Raw genomic sequence first — 16,515 nt, 5'->3', positions numbered from 1 at the left:
ACCAAGCAATTTGCCAAACATGGTATTTCTTTTATATTCTGTTAAATACATAACCACATACATGTTTAAACAAAAACATTTTAAAATGGTACATTACAAATTGTTATGTGAATTCTCTGAACTATAAAAGTTTTCACTGTGTGCATGCACACAGCAGCGGAAATGCAAGTATGGCTAAGAGTGTTCCTGTGCCCAGGATGTAATCTAACATGTAAGGGATCCATTTTTTTATATAGATCCTATTGACACTAGTACTGATACTCAAAACAAGGCTTCATATTGGTTGTATTGATATTTTGGGGATCAATTCACCCATCCCTTACATCAGTTATGACAGACCCCCATCCTCTAAGGTCCTGATGCAGGAACCTGTCTCAAAATCTAATTTAAAGACCATAATTTTGTGATTTCTATTGATGTCATTATTGTAAAGTTGTGTTTCATCAAATTGCTAAATTTTTTTCCGTTAAGTAATTCATACACCAAAAAAGCTCAGGCAAGGCAGCATTATATTATGATTATGATTTAGCTCTAGAGAATGGGTTGGTTTCTGGGTGTGTGAAATAATGAAACTGCTTTGTATATTGGAGGTCAATAGGGTCCAACAACAGGTTTTTGCCCCAGGAGCCCCTAGGAGGTTCATGTGGCCATATTCCCCAGTGAAAACGGAGAGGGGTTTAGGTTAGGACTATTTCCTCTATATATCTAGTTCCAGAGCTTCATCCAGTAATGGTATAGAATAGCTTTAGAAAAGAAACCCACAGGAAAACATATTGAAAAACAGTGGAAGTTGCCTTTATTTCATTCAACAGAGAAACTGCTGCGACATCGGAGTAAACCACTGAGCAGAAACTAACATTCACACTGAGCCGCTGAAACAATGACTGGCACAGTGGAGCTGTAAGGCTTAAGGACGCCTCAGACACATGCACACACACTCCCAGACACACACAGACGCACTCCCACACACACTCAACTTCATTTACATCAGCTATCTTACACCTCTGTGGCTGCTCGGGCAGCAGCCTCATCACTATCCCTCTCTCCCTCTAATGTGGTCAGTCAGAGGTGAGGGGTCAAGGGTCACCTTGAGATCAGGTAACCTCTGTTCCCTGCTGTTGCCTTAAATGCAGGGTTATTTCAGGGCTAAGAGGCGACATAACACAGAGACCTTAACCGTTCATCTCTATGGTACATCTCTAAGCAACATCACCCCCAGTAATAACACTGCGAGGCCAACCGTGGGCCTGGAGGGCGGGGTTCATGGGGTGTTGGGGGAGGTCATGCTCTGGCCAAAGGGAGGGCAAGGAGGAGTAGGGCACCGGCCGAGAAGGTGATGTGATTGGTCACTTGGTAGAGCGTCGTGTGGGCTCAGAGGCAGTAGGGGGAGGAGGCGGGCCGCGGCGGTCTAGGTCTTCAATGTAGAACATGATGAGCTTCCTTCGCTCCTCTGGGACACACTCCAGAACAAGGTACCGCTTGTCATTCTGAAGGATCTTCTCCACATCCTTCAGATGCTGCTCTGACTCCTGGATCAGCTTTCTCGACCTGGGGGGAAGTGCGGATGTGAGATTGGCAGAAGGCAGGATGGTGATACTATAAACTGTATCCCCTGTGCACCGAGCATTCAGGGGGAGATTTAAGAACAAGCTGCTGTTCAGATTTTGGTTCATGTCTTCGTTGGGTACCGTTTTCTACTGTCTGACTTTCTTATGCAACAAAGTCACTTTAGTTCAAATATTTTAACTGGTCAAAAAAGTGACACAAAATGTGTCAAAGGAGAGTTTATCACCATCACAATCTGTATCATCTACATGTTTGCAGCTTCCAAGAATCTTCCAAGTTACTATGGACAAAAAATTAACTAAAGAACAAATTTCACATTTACATTTGTATGTGAAATTTGTGAAATGTACAATCTAATATTTCTGGGCTGCAATCACAACAGGTTATTCATATTAAATACACAGTACATGCAACAGAATATTATTTTTAAATGCTGTTATTGACACTAATTAAAGTTTTGATTATGCATATGTAGTATGTGACTGAGTGTACAGACCTGTAGGTGATGAACTTTGTCTCCTTTAGCAAGGTTCTGAAGTCAGCTTTGGCTGTGATGTACTTGTCTTTGATGTAGTCTTCAAACTCGCGTTGTCTCTTCTACACAGACAGATGAACACATCACACACCAAAACTCAGATAACATGGACGTGTAAAGAAAGAAAGAAAATTATAACTAATTTCACTGTTTATGGCACCTCAGAGTTTTAAGACCTGCACACACTCTGTCTTTGCGCTGACGGAAAACATTTCTGTGTAATCTACTTGATCCACACTGCATTTTCATATCCTCCAATGTTTTGTTGAACCTGCCTATCAGCTTCTCCCACAAATGTGGAACAGTGTACAGATGTCGTTTAGATCATGGTTATTTATGCTTCAGTTGAGGTATTGAAAGAGAGCAGTGACTGGACTGAGCTGGAAACCGATTTAACTATAACAAGGAAAGATTGAGGGCTGCTGTCATTTCGACTAACCTAGCAGTATTTTTTTACCGATAACTTATGTTACAAAACACCTATAAATTATTGCTAGAAAGGGACTAATCTTTTATCATGTAAAATTGTAAAACTAAATAACACAGGGGGAAGGTTCTCCATTAAAGACCTTACTCTGTCACTGGAGGAGAACTTAATACAGCGAGGATCCTCCTTGATCACCTTCTTCACCTCCTTCCACGTGGTTGTCAGAGTGATCTACGACACAAACAAAAATCTGTTAATAAATAATCAGTTATCAAATTGAATAAACATAAACAGACGACATTTAAAAAACTGCAGAGCATAATTTTCCTTCCAGCCTCTCTGGTTATAGCTGCACATGTGTGCACACATAAGTTTGCACTTATGCTTTCCCAGCTGTTGACACTGCTTTTAGCACCTTTCTCACTTCATGTTTTTACTTCTCACCATGCTGGTCTCATCCAGTAGCTGCCTGAAATGTTCCTTCTTCTTCTTGGCCAGAGCTTCGACGTGTTCGTTAAACAGCTTCTCCTTCTCCTCTCTCTCCAGCAGCGACGCCGACTCCCAGCGATGGTCCTTCCGCAGGTTACGACGTGTGTCTGACCACGTTGCATCTGAAGAACGCACCTGAGAAATGAATGAACGAAAAACTATTTAAATGCAGAGGAAATGTAAATACCATTTAATGCTCCATGGGATCAAAGTTTCTGGCAAAAAAAGTCAAACTATAATGGTTTTAGTTAAGTAGGTAAAATTGTGCTTCTGTCAACATATTGAAATGTTTAGAAAATGCTCCAATGACTGCAGTCAAATCATATCTGTAAAATCTGACGTGTTTGTGCATGGACTCTGAATGGAGATTAAACTATGCTTTGTCCTAATGATTAAAATCAATTGCTTCTTCCCCATTTGTCTTACAAACTGGTGATGAAACAAATAGATTAGGATTTAATGAAAATTCAAATACCATATCATACCATTTGTGTTATCACATAACATTTCAATGGAAAATAAAAATCTGCAGAGCGTCTCACCATGTCAGACATGAGAGCTTTGAAATGCTGGATGGCTTCCTCCCTCTTATGCTGCTCCCTTTCACGGTCGATCTCTTTGGTCTGTTCTGATCGGGCCTTCTGCACCTCGCGCTCCCTCTCTCTGAGACTGGCCTCGATACGAGCCTGTCGCTCCAACTCTCGCTCCTTCTCAATGTCCACGCTCTGTGGGAGATGACACACATGGTCTGTCAGTTCATCAGTCACCTGAGGTCAACAATAGCCGAGTTTCCATCCAATTCTCCAGAAAATTGGCAAAAAAAGGCCTTTTCCATCCACTGCAGTTATGCAGAGATGAACAGCTGGTGGTGGTGATCCCAATAAACCAAAGCCAAGGAAGAGAGCACAACAAGATGATGTGATCAACTGAACAGTAACTCTACAGCTGCTCTCATGCAGTTCAGATATCACAAGCACATAAAAATTAAAACCATGTTGTTGGCTCTATTTCACCGTCTCTCCCATCTGATTCAAGTGATTCTTTCCATCTGTCAGACATACACAGAGGGATGCTCCTACCTTGGCTTGTTTTTCCATGTACTGTTTAAAAAGTTCTTCTCTGAGTGCAGAGCTGTCCACAGACTTGTATCGTGGGTCAGTCTCCATCCTCTCTTTAACTTTGCTCCACCGCTGGCCTCCTTCTATATGCTGCTCGGTTAGTAGATCAAAGAAGTCTTGCTTCACCTGGGACCAAACATAGAAATGAATTAGGTATCCGTCCAAAAACCATGGTCTGCAGGAGAGCAGGAATCCTTGACCTTTCACTTCTCTCCATCATAACATCTTTCATCTGCTCCGTCAACCTCTTTAAAGTTAAAATAAAAAATCACCACATTCCCGCTCTGAAGAGAGATGCTGTACATTGATATTTGTGTCTGAGTGATACCTTCTCTCCTCTGGACTTGGAGTCCTCTTTCTCTCGCTTCCTCATCGCAGTGATGTATTCCACGAAGATTGCCTCTCTGTCCTTCATCTTCTCTATGGTCTTAAATCGCGGGTCTCGGCCGTGCTTCACCGCAAATTCACTAAACGTTGTTCTGCAAAACAGTTACAAACATCTCAGGAAATTATGTCTTCGGCACAATGGGAAAGAAATATAAAATCAATTATTATGTTAAATACTAATAATGTATTATGATATTATATATTATATGATATTATACTGTGAAGAGGATCATAAACTAACTCTTCAATAAAATGTTGTATTCTTTCACTTGTGCTTATAAAGAAAACAAACAAGGAAAACCTAATCTGGCGGAAGAATAATGTTGTAATGAGAATTTCTTCTCTTTGTACTTATTCATGTCTGACTAAATATCAGCACACAAAATTGAGTATCAGCAGTTTCACGCCAATGATATTGGTCTGTCCCTGTCCCTTTACCTGGGTGTGAGCTTGGCATCCTCCATCATCCTCCTGAATTCGTCTTTGGCCTGCATCAGCTTGTTCTTCTTCTCCTTCCTCTCCTCCTCCGCTCGCGTCTTCACATACTGATCAAACACCTGAAGTGGACATAATCACAAACTTAAGACCTTTTCATGGTTATGACAATACTATGAGAAAGGGAGAACGAGTAATAGTGAGGGAGGAGAGAGAAACATGTAAGACAGGATGAGAAACTGAACCTGTTTTCTTTCTTTTGGGTTGAGGAGAAGGTAACGTGGGTCAAACACAATCTTATGAAGCTCTTTGTCCCAAGTTGAGAATGCAGACACCTACATGTAAAAGACACAACGCTGGCATTAGACAGACAGCGACAGTAGGCTATAACCATATACCACACAAGTTTAATATAAACTGTTTACGTCCATTAACAAACTAACGGAACACCGATGTAAAATTTCATAATTTGCCAGCATAAAATTTTTGTTACCCCTCTCTCCAGGAGCATTTCTCTGAACTGTGTCATCCTGGCCTCCAGCGGCACTATAGCTCGTTCTCTGGCGGCTCTGAGTTCTGCCTCCATCGCTGCTTCCTTCTCAGAGTCTGCCTCCTTCACATCCTCCTTCCTGTGAGGGTGAAGACACAAATGGTCACGACAGTAAGAGAATTATCAGCGAGAATAGAGAGATGAGATAGAAAAAAAAGGAAGGACGAGACAAGAAGAGGCTTAACGAACATTGGCAGTATTTTCTTGGAGAAACAAATTAACTCCTTAAAGTTTTATAGTACTATAGTGTTAACTGATGGGATACTTACTTCCTCTTTTTGGCTTTGGTTGGCTCCTCATCCGGATTCTCTTCAGTAGCAATGGCTAACTCTGATTCCTCCTTATTGATTCCTGTGTACGAACACAGACATAAAATGAATACTTCAGATACTGTAGCACACAGTGTTTAGAAGTGACAGCAGCACTAATGATTTTGTTTACATCCACAGTCTGTGCTCTTGACTACAAAACCAGAAAAATGCCTTGCTCTGTTTAAAAACCAGTAGTGCACCTGGGTTTCTCTGGCCATTGGTTTAGTGCCACAGAACAGGTAACTGCTTCAAATGATCAATGCCACCCAACAACCACAAAAAACAACAACTGTGTTCAATATCATAGTTACTGACTCCATTTGTCCACACCTGTCTTCTTGCCGTCTTCCAGGCCTCTCTTGTGCGGCGGCTCCTGGATGTGCTTGTCAACATCGGCTCGACCAACCAGCTCCTCGGGTCGGTCCCACATGGACAGCCGCGTTGTCGGGTTGTAGAAGAACACACGATCATCACCCGTCCATACCACACACCTGAGGCGGAAAAGAGAAAAAAAAGGATGCATTAAATGTATTGCATTATAGTGGCGAGACATAATGTGTTCTGGGTTGTGGTGTGCGTACCATGGTGTGCCAGGGATAGGGTTGGTGGCTATAGGCCTGGCTTTCTGAGCGGCTTTTTCCTCCTCTGTCATCTCTTCTTCTTTAGGCTCCTTGACAGAGAGAAAGACAAATTGGTTCTCAACATTACCATTACATTCAACTGTTACACTACAGTGTATCTTATCATCTATATTCTTTTCTTAGTAATATATACTATGTAGTGTCAAAATGCCCCCCCCCCCAAAAAAGAAAATATATAGTCTAATAAAGATGAAAAGATATTAATGGAAATACATTTCCCATAACACTTTGGGGATATAAACACACTGCTGATATAGATTCAGTAAGTCATGCTGTAGAAAACATTAAAAGTATGTCAAATTAACTGTTAGCAATTCCAGTTTGCCGTGTCGTGTACCCATGGGTGTACAGACAACTATGACTAAATTACTTTGATACTGGGGAAAACTTAAAAATGTGATAATTCTCAGGCAAGTTTAGAGGAAGTGTCTTTTTCTTTGAATTCTAAGAATATTTATGGACATTTAAGATAACTGAAGATAACTGATAAAGTGCTGAATCTAAAAATGTGTGTATCGTCTCTGTGTGTTTAGATCTGACCCCAAGTACAATTTTTTGGCACAAATTACAACAATCAGCCACTTAAAAGTACCTCAAGTATCTCCATAAGCTGTGTGTGCTGACAAACCACAACAACTAACTTTCTGTTGTTTTGAGAACACACACATCACAGTGCATCTTTGCCTCACATCTCTCCCTCCTGCAACTCTCAAGGTTTGAAAACCCCTAGTTTTATATATTTGATGTATTTATTTGTTACATTCTGGTCTATTATAAATATATATATTTTACAACATGCTTTGATAATACTGTACTCAATTATGGTCATAAAAATAAAACAGACAAGACAGACAACACATCTGTTTTTTGTTGGTAAGTCAGATATTCTACTCTTCACACACCTCCTTCTCATTATTAGTGTTTTCTGTTTTGTTCTCCTCATCCTCCATCTCCATTGCCTCAGCTTCTTCCTGGGCCAGACGCTCCTTGGCCTTTTCTGCTTCTTTTTCTGAAGATGGAGGAGAAAAACAGAATGCAATTTAATACTGACTTCATGATAACACCAACCATAGGTCAAAAGTGTGATGGAAAGATAGTAGGGATGATGCGTCTACTAATACAGAATTACAGAACACTAATGCAATGAAGCACATTACTTGCAGCCCATTAATGCCTGTGAGCAGGTCTTAGTGAGTCGACTGCCTCTTACTTCTCAGAGACTTACAGCCACTTTTAGACTTAAGGCACAGACATTCTTTCTAAGTCCGTGGACAGCTGCAACCTTCTCTCCGGTCTAAGGACGTGCTTGCAGTTCCATTCATACTGCAATTGAGGGTCTGTGGCGTTATCTGGAGCATGCAGTTTGGGTACTTGCAATGCGTACAGTCCATGTGGACATAAATTTTGGGCTGCACATATAAGTCCACATACGGCCTTGAGTGGACCCTCAAGGATATGCAGATGTGGAAGGTGGTATGAATTGGCCATTATGACATTTTGTGAGTATGGATCCAGGGTTCTTGTGTGTGTCTGACAGATGACAGTGTTGTTGAGGAGCAGTGAGTGGATACAGCTTTTGAGATAAGTGATACTGGAACCAAGCCTTGCACTCATTAGTATAACAAGAGTTTTGATTTAAAAAAAACAAATAAAAAAACTTTAAGCGTAGTGGATCACAGATGACCATTTCACCACACCAGGCCTGACAAAGCCTGTGCGTGTGTGTGCACTCGTCAGCAGTACCTACCTTTCTCCACCAGAGCCTGTGGTTTCTCCCAGGTGGACTCCAGTGTTCGGTTGTTGTAGTAGTATGTTTTCCCATCAGCTGTTTTGTACTCTGACCACTCAGGGAGCTGCAATGATCCGGCCATGGAGGCAGGAGCTGCTGAGAGAGCCAGCTGGGGATGCATCATGGAAACTAAAGGCGGGCCCATACCAGGAAGCATACCTGTCATTAGTCAGAGAGGAACGAGACAAACCATGATTGGCGTACAGTCACCTTTCTGTGTGGGCCACTAATAGCAGTTGCAGTGGACTAAAGAATTAGTTCATACGTAATTTTGCGAAATGTCATATTCCAGGTTGACCATTTGTAATCAACAACATGTATGAGGAGAACCAGAGGTAAGAGAGTGAGCTCCACAGTCAGAATGAGACTGATTCACTGCAACTTAAAATGGCCTTTCCCTGCAAGTATTTGTCTGGTCATCAGAAGTAAATTAATAGATGAGTGAGTGAATAAAAAAATATTATCATTTTGTGGAAGAATCTTCTGCAATCTAAACATAACTTGCAGACAACAAACACGGACCACATACACAAACAAACAAAGCAGTGACCACACACACACATTCATACACAACCATGCCACAAAAGAGGACAACCACAAAATGTAGTCCTAACTGTTACACTACTGAAACACTACTAGACAGCAGCAGCTGGCGTTAATGGGACTGTCCTTACAAACATGGCCTCTGTCTCAGCTTGTTTGCAGTCAACCACAAACCTAAGAAAATGACTGATCCTTACAATCAGTGACTTGGCCGAACAATTTGGCTGCTGATTTTCAAGTCACAGTAAATAGAGCAAAACAATTGCCTACCAGTTCCTCAGGACAACGCTCTAACAACGTGCTTTCATAAGTTAGTGAGGGCTGAATATTTTTATTTCCAGGTTGTTTTAAAAACAAGGAAATGCTGGAAACTAGGCTTTACTACATTGTCCAGAACAACATCGTAAAAATATGCTGGTGATGAAATGTTTTATGGCATATTTAATCCAGAGTAAACTGATTGTGTTGAGTCTGTAAGTATAATCACAATCAAGCTGCATATTCTGCTTCTGTTTTTTTGAAATGGAAGAAATTTCACCACTGTACACCGAATGGATCATGTTCACAGCATTCACCACCGTGCCACTGTTTGAGGGTTCCCATATATACACCATATGACTCATGTAAACATCATTCACTACCATGCCATCTACTGTAGGTCTGAGAGGCGAGCGGCTGGGTGTTTACCGTTGGCGCTGGGGCCTGCCTTTACACAGGGTGCACCTACTATCTGCATCATTGCTACACCTGAAAGAACAATGGACAAGCAAGCATGTGGTTGAACACAGCAGGACACTAGACATCAGCTACCATGGTGTGTAAGAGTTTGTGTGTGTGGCCCCACTCAGACAAACACACACCCAAATTTTGGATTGTGCATCACTTATATGTTCCAACAGTTACTGAGTCTCTGCTGAAGTTTATGTGCTTGTAATGTATTTTGAATGTACAGTGTACATTGGGTTTACAATCTGTACTAAGATTTATTCGGAGGCCATTATGTCTACATTCTGATATAAAGTAAAGAAAGGAAAATGTAAAAAAAAATAAATAAAAAAAGATCTTAAAGAGCGAATGCACAATGTTGGAACACCACAAATCTCAAAGTCAGTCAGGAAGCTCTCAGTCTGATACCTATCTGCTAAATAAACAACATCCCTAATCGACCTACCCACTCTGATCGTAATTCTGATTGTGCCAGACGATTCGTCCACAAAGAACATAATAAACGGAGGAAATTACCAAAATTAACTTTTTCCTTAAAATGTCAAAATGAAGGACAGAGAAAAACAAGAGGGAATCAAAGAAGACATAACAGAGGAGGAGAGAAAAGCAACAGAAAAGACGATGGACTAACAGGAGCATTTACATTAGCCTACATTTAAATTCAAGACACTGCACTGAACACTTGTGTGACCATTGAACAAAATGTTACCCGTGAAATCTGTGTTGACTGAACTAAACAGACTTATCCATTACCAGGAGATAAATCTTGTTGAAAGTCATCTAGAGACATTTGTGACATTTACATGTATAATCTATGCGTTAGCGTCAAAATAATCCTGCACTCCTGTGGTGTCCCAATGACGACTAGAACTGGAGTCCACTAGCTACCCTCAGTTATTGCACCCATAATGCTGAATCAGAGTTTGCACAGGGACTATAAACTAAATGCCAGTTGCCACAAACATTTACATAGCTTAAGAACCTTTGAGCATCAGAGTAATTGAGAACTCTTAACTGGTTAACTTACAAGCAACATTGTTTTTTCTAGTGGGGATGTCCCAGTCTTTTGGTCTTGATCTTAGCCCTTTAATATAGTGTATCTGGTGATACCAAGTCGGATCCGATACTTTTATTAACATATCGGCAGCAGGTGTGCAATGCTGAATAAATATGTATCTGGCACACTGAAATAACAGGTGTAGCCTCTGAAATTCTGCACATTTTATTTTTCACAAGCTATTTAATACAAATGCCATTAAACTGATGATCTTAAATTATCTGATATGAATGAAAGATTAACTGATGCCGTCAGCTACAGAGAAGACGTAGCACTCTGTTGAAGTTGTTGAAACTATGGAAATGCAGCACACTCACAACAGTGCAGTGGAGTTTCTTCCCTCACAAATGATCTTTGGCTAAGTTCAGGTACCAAACAAGTTTTATTTTGTTCTATTATTCAGTTACTCACAGAACTAACGTTAATCAGTTACAGTTAATATAACCTGCCACTGGCAACGTTCATCACTTTAAGTGGTAAAGGTGTCAGGTAACGCAAACTGAAAATAAGTTGTCTGAATGTTCTATACACTGCTGCTCTTTGCTAGTGACAAAGAAAGCGTTTGAACTTCAGCATTTCTGTCTATTTTGCCAACTCGCATACTAATTTTTAATTGCATATACAAATAACATGCTGCACTGTCATAAGGGAGAGCAGCAAAGCACAAACCTCAGTACAGTATAGTAATGTACGGATGGCCATTTGATCTTCTTTATTCTAGCCAATTCCAATCCATAAAAAATAAAAGCATGAGCATCTCGTTACTGATGACAACCAATAAATCTGCACTATAACTCACTGACATATTTACTGTAGGACTACTTTTCTGGATTTAATATGTTGTATTGTGTAAACCCTTGTTCTTTCCAGTGGAAACCCTACAATATCAATTACCAGGCTATGAATGTAAAATCAGCTCAGTTAAAAAAAACCAATACTGGTGCTCAAAGGATTGTCAACTCTTCCAGCTAGACAGGCAGTAAATCCACCATCATTTAGATGTCCTCTTATAACCTATCTATAAACAACTGGTTAGAAGCATAGTGATTGCAGCTACATATTGTGGCCTGTTAGTTTCTTGCTCTCAGTTTGCTTTTCTTACCTGGTAGAGGAATGTGCATGCCCGGCAAGGGCACCCTGAAAGGTGGCACCATGACAGGGGGGAAGGCAGGTATGGCTGCGGTGGGCTGTGCCACACTGTGAGGCAGGGCTGCAGGCAGCAGTGGCACAGTCTGCACCGCCGTAACAGGTGATGGCACCGTGGAAACAGTTACCACAGTGACTGGAGACACAGCAACAGTTGAAGTCACTGTGGCAACAGGGGGTAGGTCTGCTACAACAGTGGCTTTTGGAGATAAAAAGACAAAAAATAGTTGTTTTTTTTTGCTTTTGCATGTGTGTATGTGTGTATGCTTGATGTTAGACTGTGTACATACCTGCAATGGTCACAGAAGGGGATGGGGAGTTGGTTGAGTCAGGACTGGAGGTGTGTGTGCGGGAGGAGGTTGTGGACAGGGCCTGAGTAGGTGAGGCTACTGCTCCCGCTGTGCTGGCTGTAGTATTGGCGCTACTGGAGCTGGCAGCTGCAGTCACCCCCACACTTGCACCTGTACCCGCAGCCCCAGCCCCTGCTACAAGAAGAGGGTTGAGTTCTGACTGCTGGATGATCTTCACACCATCTGGTTTACTCCACGATGACTCTCTGGTCCTGGCGTTGTAGTAATAAGCCTTTAGAATAAGAGGATAACAGAATAACAGAATACTTGTAACTTGCTGACACACAATAATAATATTAATGGAATGTAAAGGTCGGCATCACATTTATATTTGTCATCTATCTCTGTAATGATTTCACAGTTAATTTTACTCATTTTCAAACACCAGCACAATTTACAGTCCAAAGATAAAGATATCAATTAGATCATTTTCCATGAGATTTTTGTTATTCAGGTTTTGTGTGTGAGTATGTGTGCGTATGATGAGACAGCGTTTCTCAAAAGAGAAAGTGCAACCAAACAATTAGCGCCATTAGATCAGCAGTGTAAGTCCAATCTCAGCTCAATATTTAAATGTCGGACCAAAAATTTTGCATCAGACAACCCTGTGTAATGCTGATGTTGTCTAAACCAAGACTTCAGAGCTATACTTTTGGGAAATCATTAATTAATTCTCCAACCTTTTCCAGACTGCATAAACCACTGTAGCAACCATGTTACCTGTTTACATGACTTCCAGCTTACCTTTCCCTCTGGCGTCTTGTTCTCTACCCAGATCTCCTCTGCAGGGTTGAGAGCAGGGGCTCCAGATGTAGGAACAGGAGGCATCCCAGGAGGAAACAGCATCCCTGGAGGAGGTGGCAGGTTACCGATGGGAGGGGGAAGGAATGGAGGTCTCTGCAAAAGATAGAGAACCAGCATTTACTTTTCAAACTTTAAGGAGTCGGGCTAGGAATGTAAATTACCACATCAGAGTCCTCCTTCCTCCAACAAAATGTGACTTAATTGGATACAGAAAAGTGGCCAGTCAGATAAGAAGTCGACTATTTAGCCTGCAGCCTTTGTTATTAAACACTATGAATTCAAATTAGGAGGTCTGTGCATCAACTGTATCATTCAAAATAGAATCACACTGTGTATAAGAATCAATGAAGAAGATAGTGGAAGGCAAAGATATAATAAAAACAGTGTTATTTGCTGCTGCATTGCCACTGTTATTCATGCAAGGACTGAAGCTTACTTTGTGGTCAATTTTCTTTGCAGACTGTCGCCAAATGGCTGCACCACTGACTGATGTGAATTCAAAAACAAACTGGGGATCATCCCTGCTGAAGGACTTATCCTTTTCTTTGGACTTGATTCACTCACTCACTCTATCACTCACACACACACTTAAATTAATTTCCCATTCCTTGATAGAAATGCAAATTCACCAACACAGCAGCCTCTAACCGATGCGAAAACCCTGGTCAAGAGAAGGTTGTGAAGGTGTGCCGCCTGATGACGTACACTGACCCATTCATATAGACCATCACCACAACTTTGACCCAGGTCAATGTGTCAAGAGGGCTATAGATGGAAGTGTGCTATGGTGTGCTAAATTTTAAATCATGCTCATCAACATGTCTTGTTATATTTTACATTTTATAATGTACAATACAACAATACATTTTATAACTACCTATTGAAAACAAAAACCAGATGAGAATGTGTGATTTTGGCTAATACAGCAAATAAACACTAGCTAAACAAGGCGCTCCATGACAGTAAAATTGTGACGTTGCCATAAAGCGGTCCTGCTCACTAATTAGCAGAATTGGCCTATAACACCCAGAGTTATTCAGGGATAGCAACTGCAGTAGAAAATGCACTGCAAGGTTCTGCCTCATGGTGATAGTCAAATCATCCAACTGTCACTCAGAGTGAAGCTCAAAACAGAATGATATATAATTAATTATTATTTTACCAGGTTCAAGGTTTGATCCGCTGATGGAGGAAAGCTCTCCTCCAAGTCAGTCTCCATTGTCTTATATGATTTTCTTTTCGCTTTAAGGATAAGCTTGCAGTCAACATGCACTATGTGAAGTCACTAATAGACAGCTGAGCACAACACCACTACTGGGGAAGTTATAATTGTTCAGCCCTTCAATTCCACAAAGAAAAACATGTATATGTAAGGATGGGAAATAGTCACCTGTAAGTGGGGAGGGCCAATCGGTGGTGGCATGCCTCCTGGTGGTGGGATGGGCGGCATGTTGGGATCAAAGGGTGGACGTGCAAATGGGGGTCGTGGCGGGGGTCCCCTCATCATCCCAAAAGGAGGTGGCGGTGGCCGAAGGAGTGGTGGAGGGCCTCGTAACACTGGGGTCTGGGAAGGCGCAGGTGCAGGGGCAGGGCCACGGAACCGCACTGCCTGCTGCGCCATTCTAGCACAACAAGATAATACTTATTACTAAGTAGCATTAACAAAACATGCGACCTTGCTATCAAACCACTCCACAAAACTACAAATAATTCTAATGTTTCAAAGTAACTGTAACTACAGGTAAGGTTGAGCAAGAAAAGAAAAGGATAGACAGGTATCATATTAAATACATACTGTTTTCCTGAGTGTAACTTAGGTGTGGCAAATTTAAAATTGTCAAGTTGTAGGTCATAACATCAGGATGCATGATAATATGACACTGGAGGCTTCTCTTTCAGCTGCAATTCTCAAGTAATTCTGGAAGAAATCATAATAGTAATTGCTCTGTAGTGTTAGTTAAAGCACCAAAATTTTCCTTCACAATATGTATATTCCAGGTGATGCAAAATAATATTATTTGGTTCTTAATAATAATAATAATAATAATAATAATAATAATAATACGGACAGACTGTACTGAGGGCAGATGCTTGTTATGCAGTATATAATAGGATGACTTGTGAGATTATTACAAAACTTTCTTTATCACTGTGTGAAACTATTTACCATTTATGGTTTTGTAATTACATGGTTCTACTGATTAATGTACAGTACTGTGCAAAAGTTTTAGGCACTAACAGTAAATTGTGGATGCTTTCAGAAATAACGCCATGAATAACTAATTTATCAATCAAATAATACAAAGTACAGTAAACTGAAAAAAACAAATCAAATCAATATTTGTTGTAACCACAAGACAGGGCAAGACCCTCTGTTGCAGGACTCCTTGTTCTTCTTGTGGCTGAAGATAGTTCTTTACAATCCGAGGTTCTGTGTTTGGGGTCGTTGTAATGCCGCAAAATTAATTTGGGACTGATCTAACACTTCCCTGATGGTACTGCGTGATGGATAATAATTTAAACATCTAAATAGCCTAAAACGTTTGCACAGTACTATATATATGAGCTGCATAAATATGTTCTTAAAAGATGCAATCATGCGGTCGTACGATGTTTAGCTTTCTGGTTTATTATTCCACATGTTAAAATGCCGAATTCTTAATGGTGGTATCCTGTTGGCCGTGTAAATACATGTACCTAAATCCAAAACAAAAATCAAACACTCCATCTGTGCATCTAAACACACTAACGGAAAGTCGGTTCATTCAAAACACTGAACGGGCGTGAAGTTATGCGCCCCTGCTTACTAATGAATGTAGCATAGCTTAGCTAGAGCGGGCTATTATGCATTAACATTTGTACACAGAACAAACGTTTAAGACATAGAGCCGTATCTGATCACAAACTCCAGGGGCCGGCGAGTCAAGCAGCTTAGTGTAAGAGGAAAATATATGTCGGTGTTTGACCTGGCTGCCGGTGTTTACCGCGTGCCACGAGCGGAGAGCAGAGGCGAGCCGCTTGGCAACACAGGCTAGTTAGCTACAAGCTAGTTAGCTAGCGTGGCTACATTCACAAGTAAAACCAATGTTTACCACAACCTCTCAACCAAAAACAATTAAGTATAAAATCTCAGCTTGTGTTTAATATTCCAATGAGCCGATACTACAATTTAGTGCTTTATGTGCTTTTATCTGACCTGTTGTCGCTGAACCCGATAGTCTCGCTCTCTGTCTGGTCCGCCATTACAGGAAAATGTAACCACTCTCTTCCTGGAAACACCCCTTCATAATTTCTCCGTTTTGTATTGGCTAGATCTTGGTGTCAATCATAGCGCAGTCGGAGCTGTGTGAGCTCTGATTGGATGGTGATTTTTTTTCACGGAGGTTGAGCTGAGCGTTCATTAGTCCGCTTGGATCCAAGTTTTCATGATGTCTTTTGTGTTCAGGCGGTGTGCAGGGTACGGAAGCCCTGAGAAGCAAATGAGAAAACAATTCTGGTGATCCATTTTCTAAATTAGATGAAATTATTTTCTTCCCTGTGTTTATGATTTAAGAACAGGTGAAAAAAATCTGCCAGGATAATCTTTTAGAAGTTCCTTATTCTGTTAATGATATATATCTGTGAAAACTGGTGATTTTTTT

General features: G+C 41.0%; 1 protein-coding gene across 4 annotated transcripts; it reads right to left on the bottom strand.

Annotated features, from left to right (window-relative positions):
• Nucleotides 1-773: 773 nt before the first annotated feature.
• Nucleotides 774-16,138, bottom strand: LOC111647463 (transcription elongation regulator 1). Of its 4 annotated transcripts, none has more exons than XM_023397068.2 (21): nucleotides 16,071-16,138; nucleotides 14,265-14,496; nucleotides 12,815-12,967; nucleotides 12,011-12,302; nucleotides 11,677-11,919; nucleotides 9,479-9,538; nucleotides 8,207-8,407; nucleotides 7,362-7,468; nucleotides 6,400-6,488; nucleotides 6,134-6,309; nucleotides 5,777-5,858; nucleotides 5,451-5,586; nucleotides 5,203-5,292; nucleotides 4,961-5,079; nucleotides 4,464-4,614; nucleotides 4,097-4,261; nucleotides 3,560-3,742; nucleotides 2,973-3,152; nucleotides 2,676-2,759; nucleotides 2,063-2,163; nucleotides 774-1,548 (listed from the first exon to the last, which is right to left on the bottom strand). In XM_023397068.2, exons 1-21 carry the CDS (start codon nucleotides 16,115-16,117, stop codon nucleotides 1,347-1,349), a joined length of 3,093 nt encoding a protein of 1,030 aa, XP_023252836.1. In that variant the 5' UTR covers nucleotides 16,118-16,138; the 3' UTR covers nucleotides 774-1,346. The 4 variants fall into 4 exon arrangements, with proteins under 4 accessions (XP_023252836.1, XP_023252837.1, XP_023252834.1 ...); XM_023397069.2 differs by having other exon boundaries at nucleotides 6,149-6,309; XM_023397066.1 differs by lacking the exon at nucleotides 9,479-9,538.
• Between the last annotated feature and the right edge of the window lie 377 nt (nucleotides 16,139-16,515).

This window comes from Seriola lalandi, unplaced genomic scaffold (assembly GCF_002814215.2).
Source record: "Seriola lalandi dorsalis isolate HSWRI2012SDOR001 ecotype SW California unplaced genomic scaffold, Sedor1 jcf7180002054995, whole genome shotgun sequence".
NCBI classification, from domain to species: Eukaryota; Metazoa; Chordata; class Actinopteri; order Carangiformes; family Carangidae; genus Seriola; species Seriola lalandi.
The sequence above is the reverse complement of the archived record's forward strand: the minus strand, read 5'-3'. Positions and strand labels throughout refer to the sequence as shown.

Coding starts and splice junctions, on each gene's coding strand:
- LOC111647463 (XM_023397068.2), bottom strand. CDS start 16,117: ATGGCGGACCAGACAGAGAGCGAGACTATCGGGTTCAGCGACAACAG. Junction 14,497..16,070: donor ATCGGGTTCAGCGACAACAG/GTCAGATAAAAG, acceptor TTGTTGTGCTAG/AATGGCGCAGCAGGCAGTGC. Junction 12,968..14,264: donor TTGGCCCTCCCCACTTACAG/GTGACTATTTCC, acceptor TATCTTTTGCAG/AGACCTCCATTCCTTCCCCC.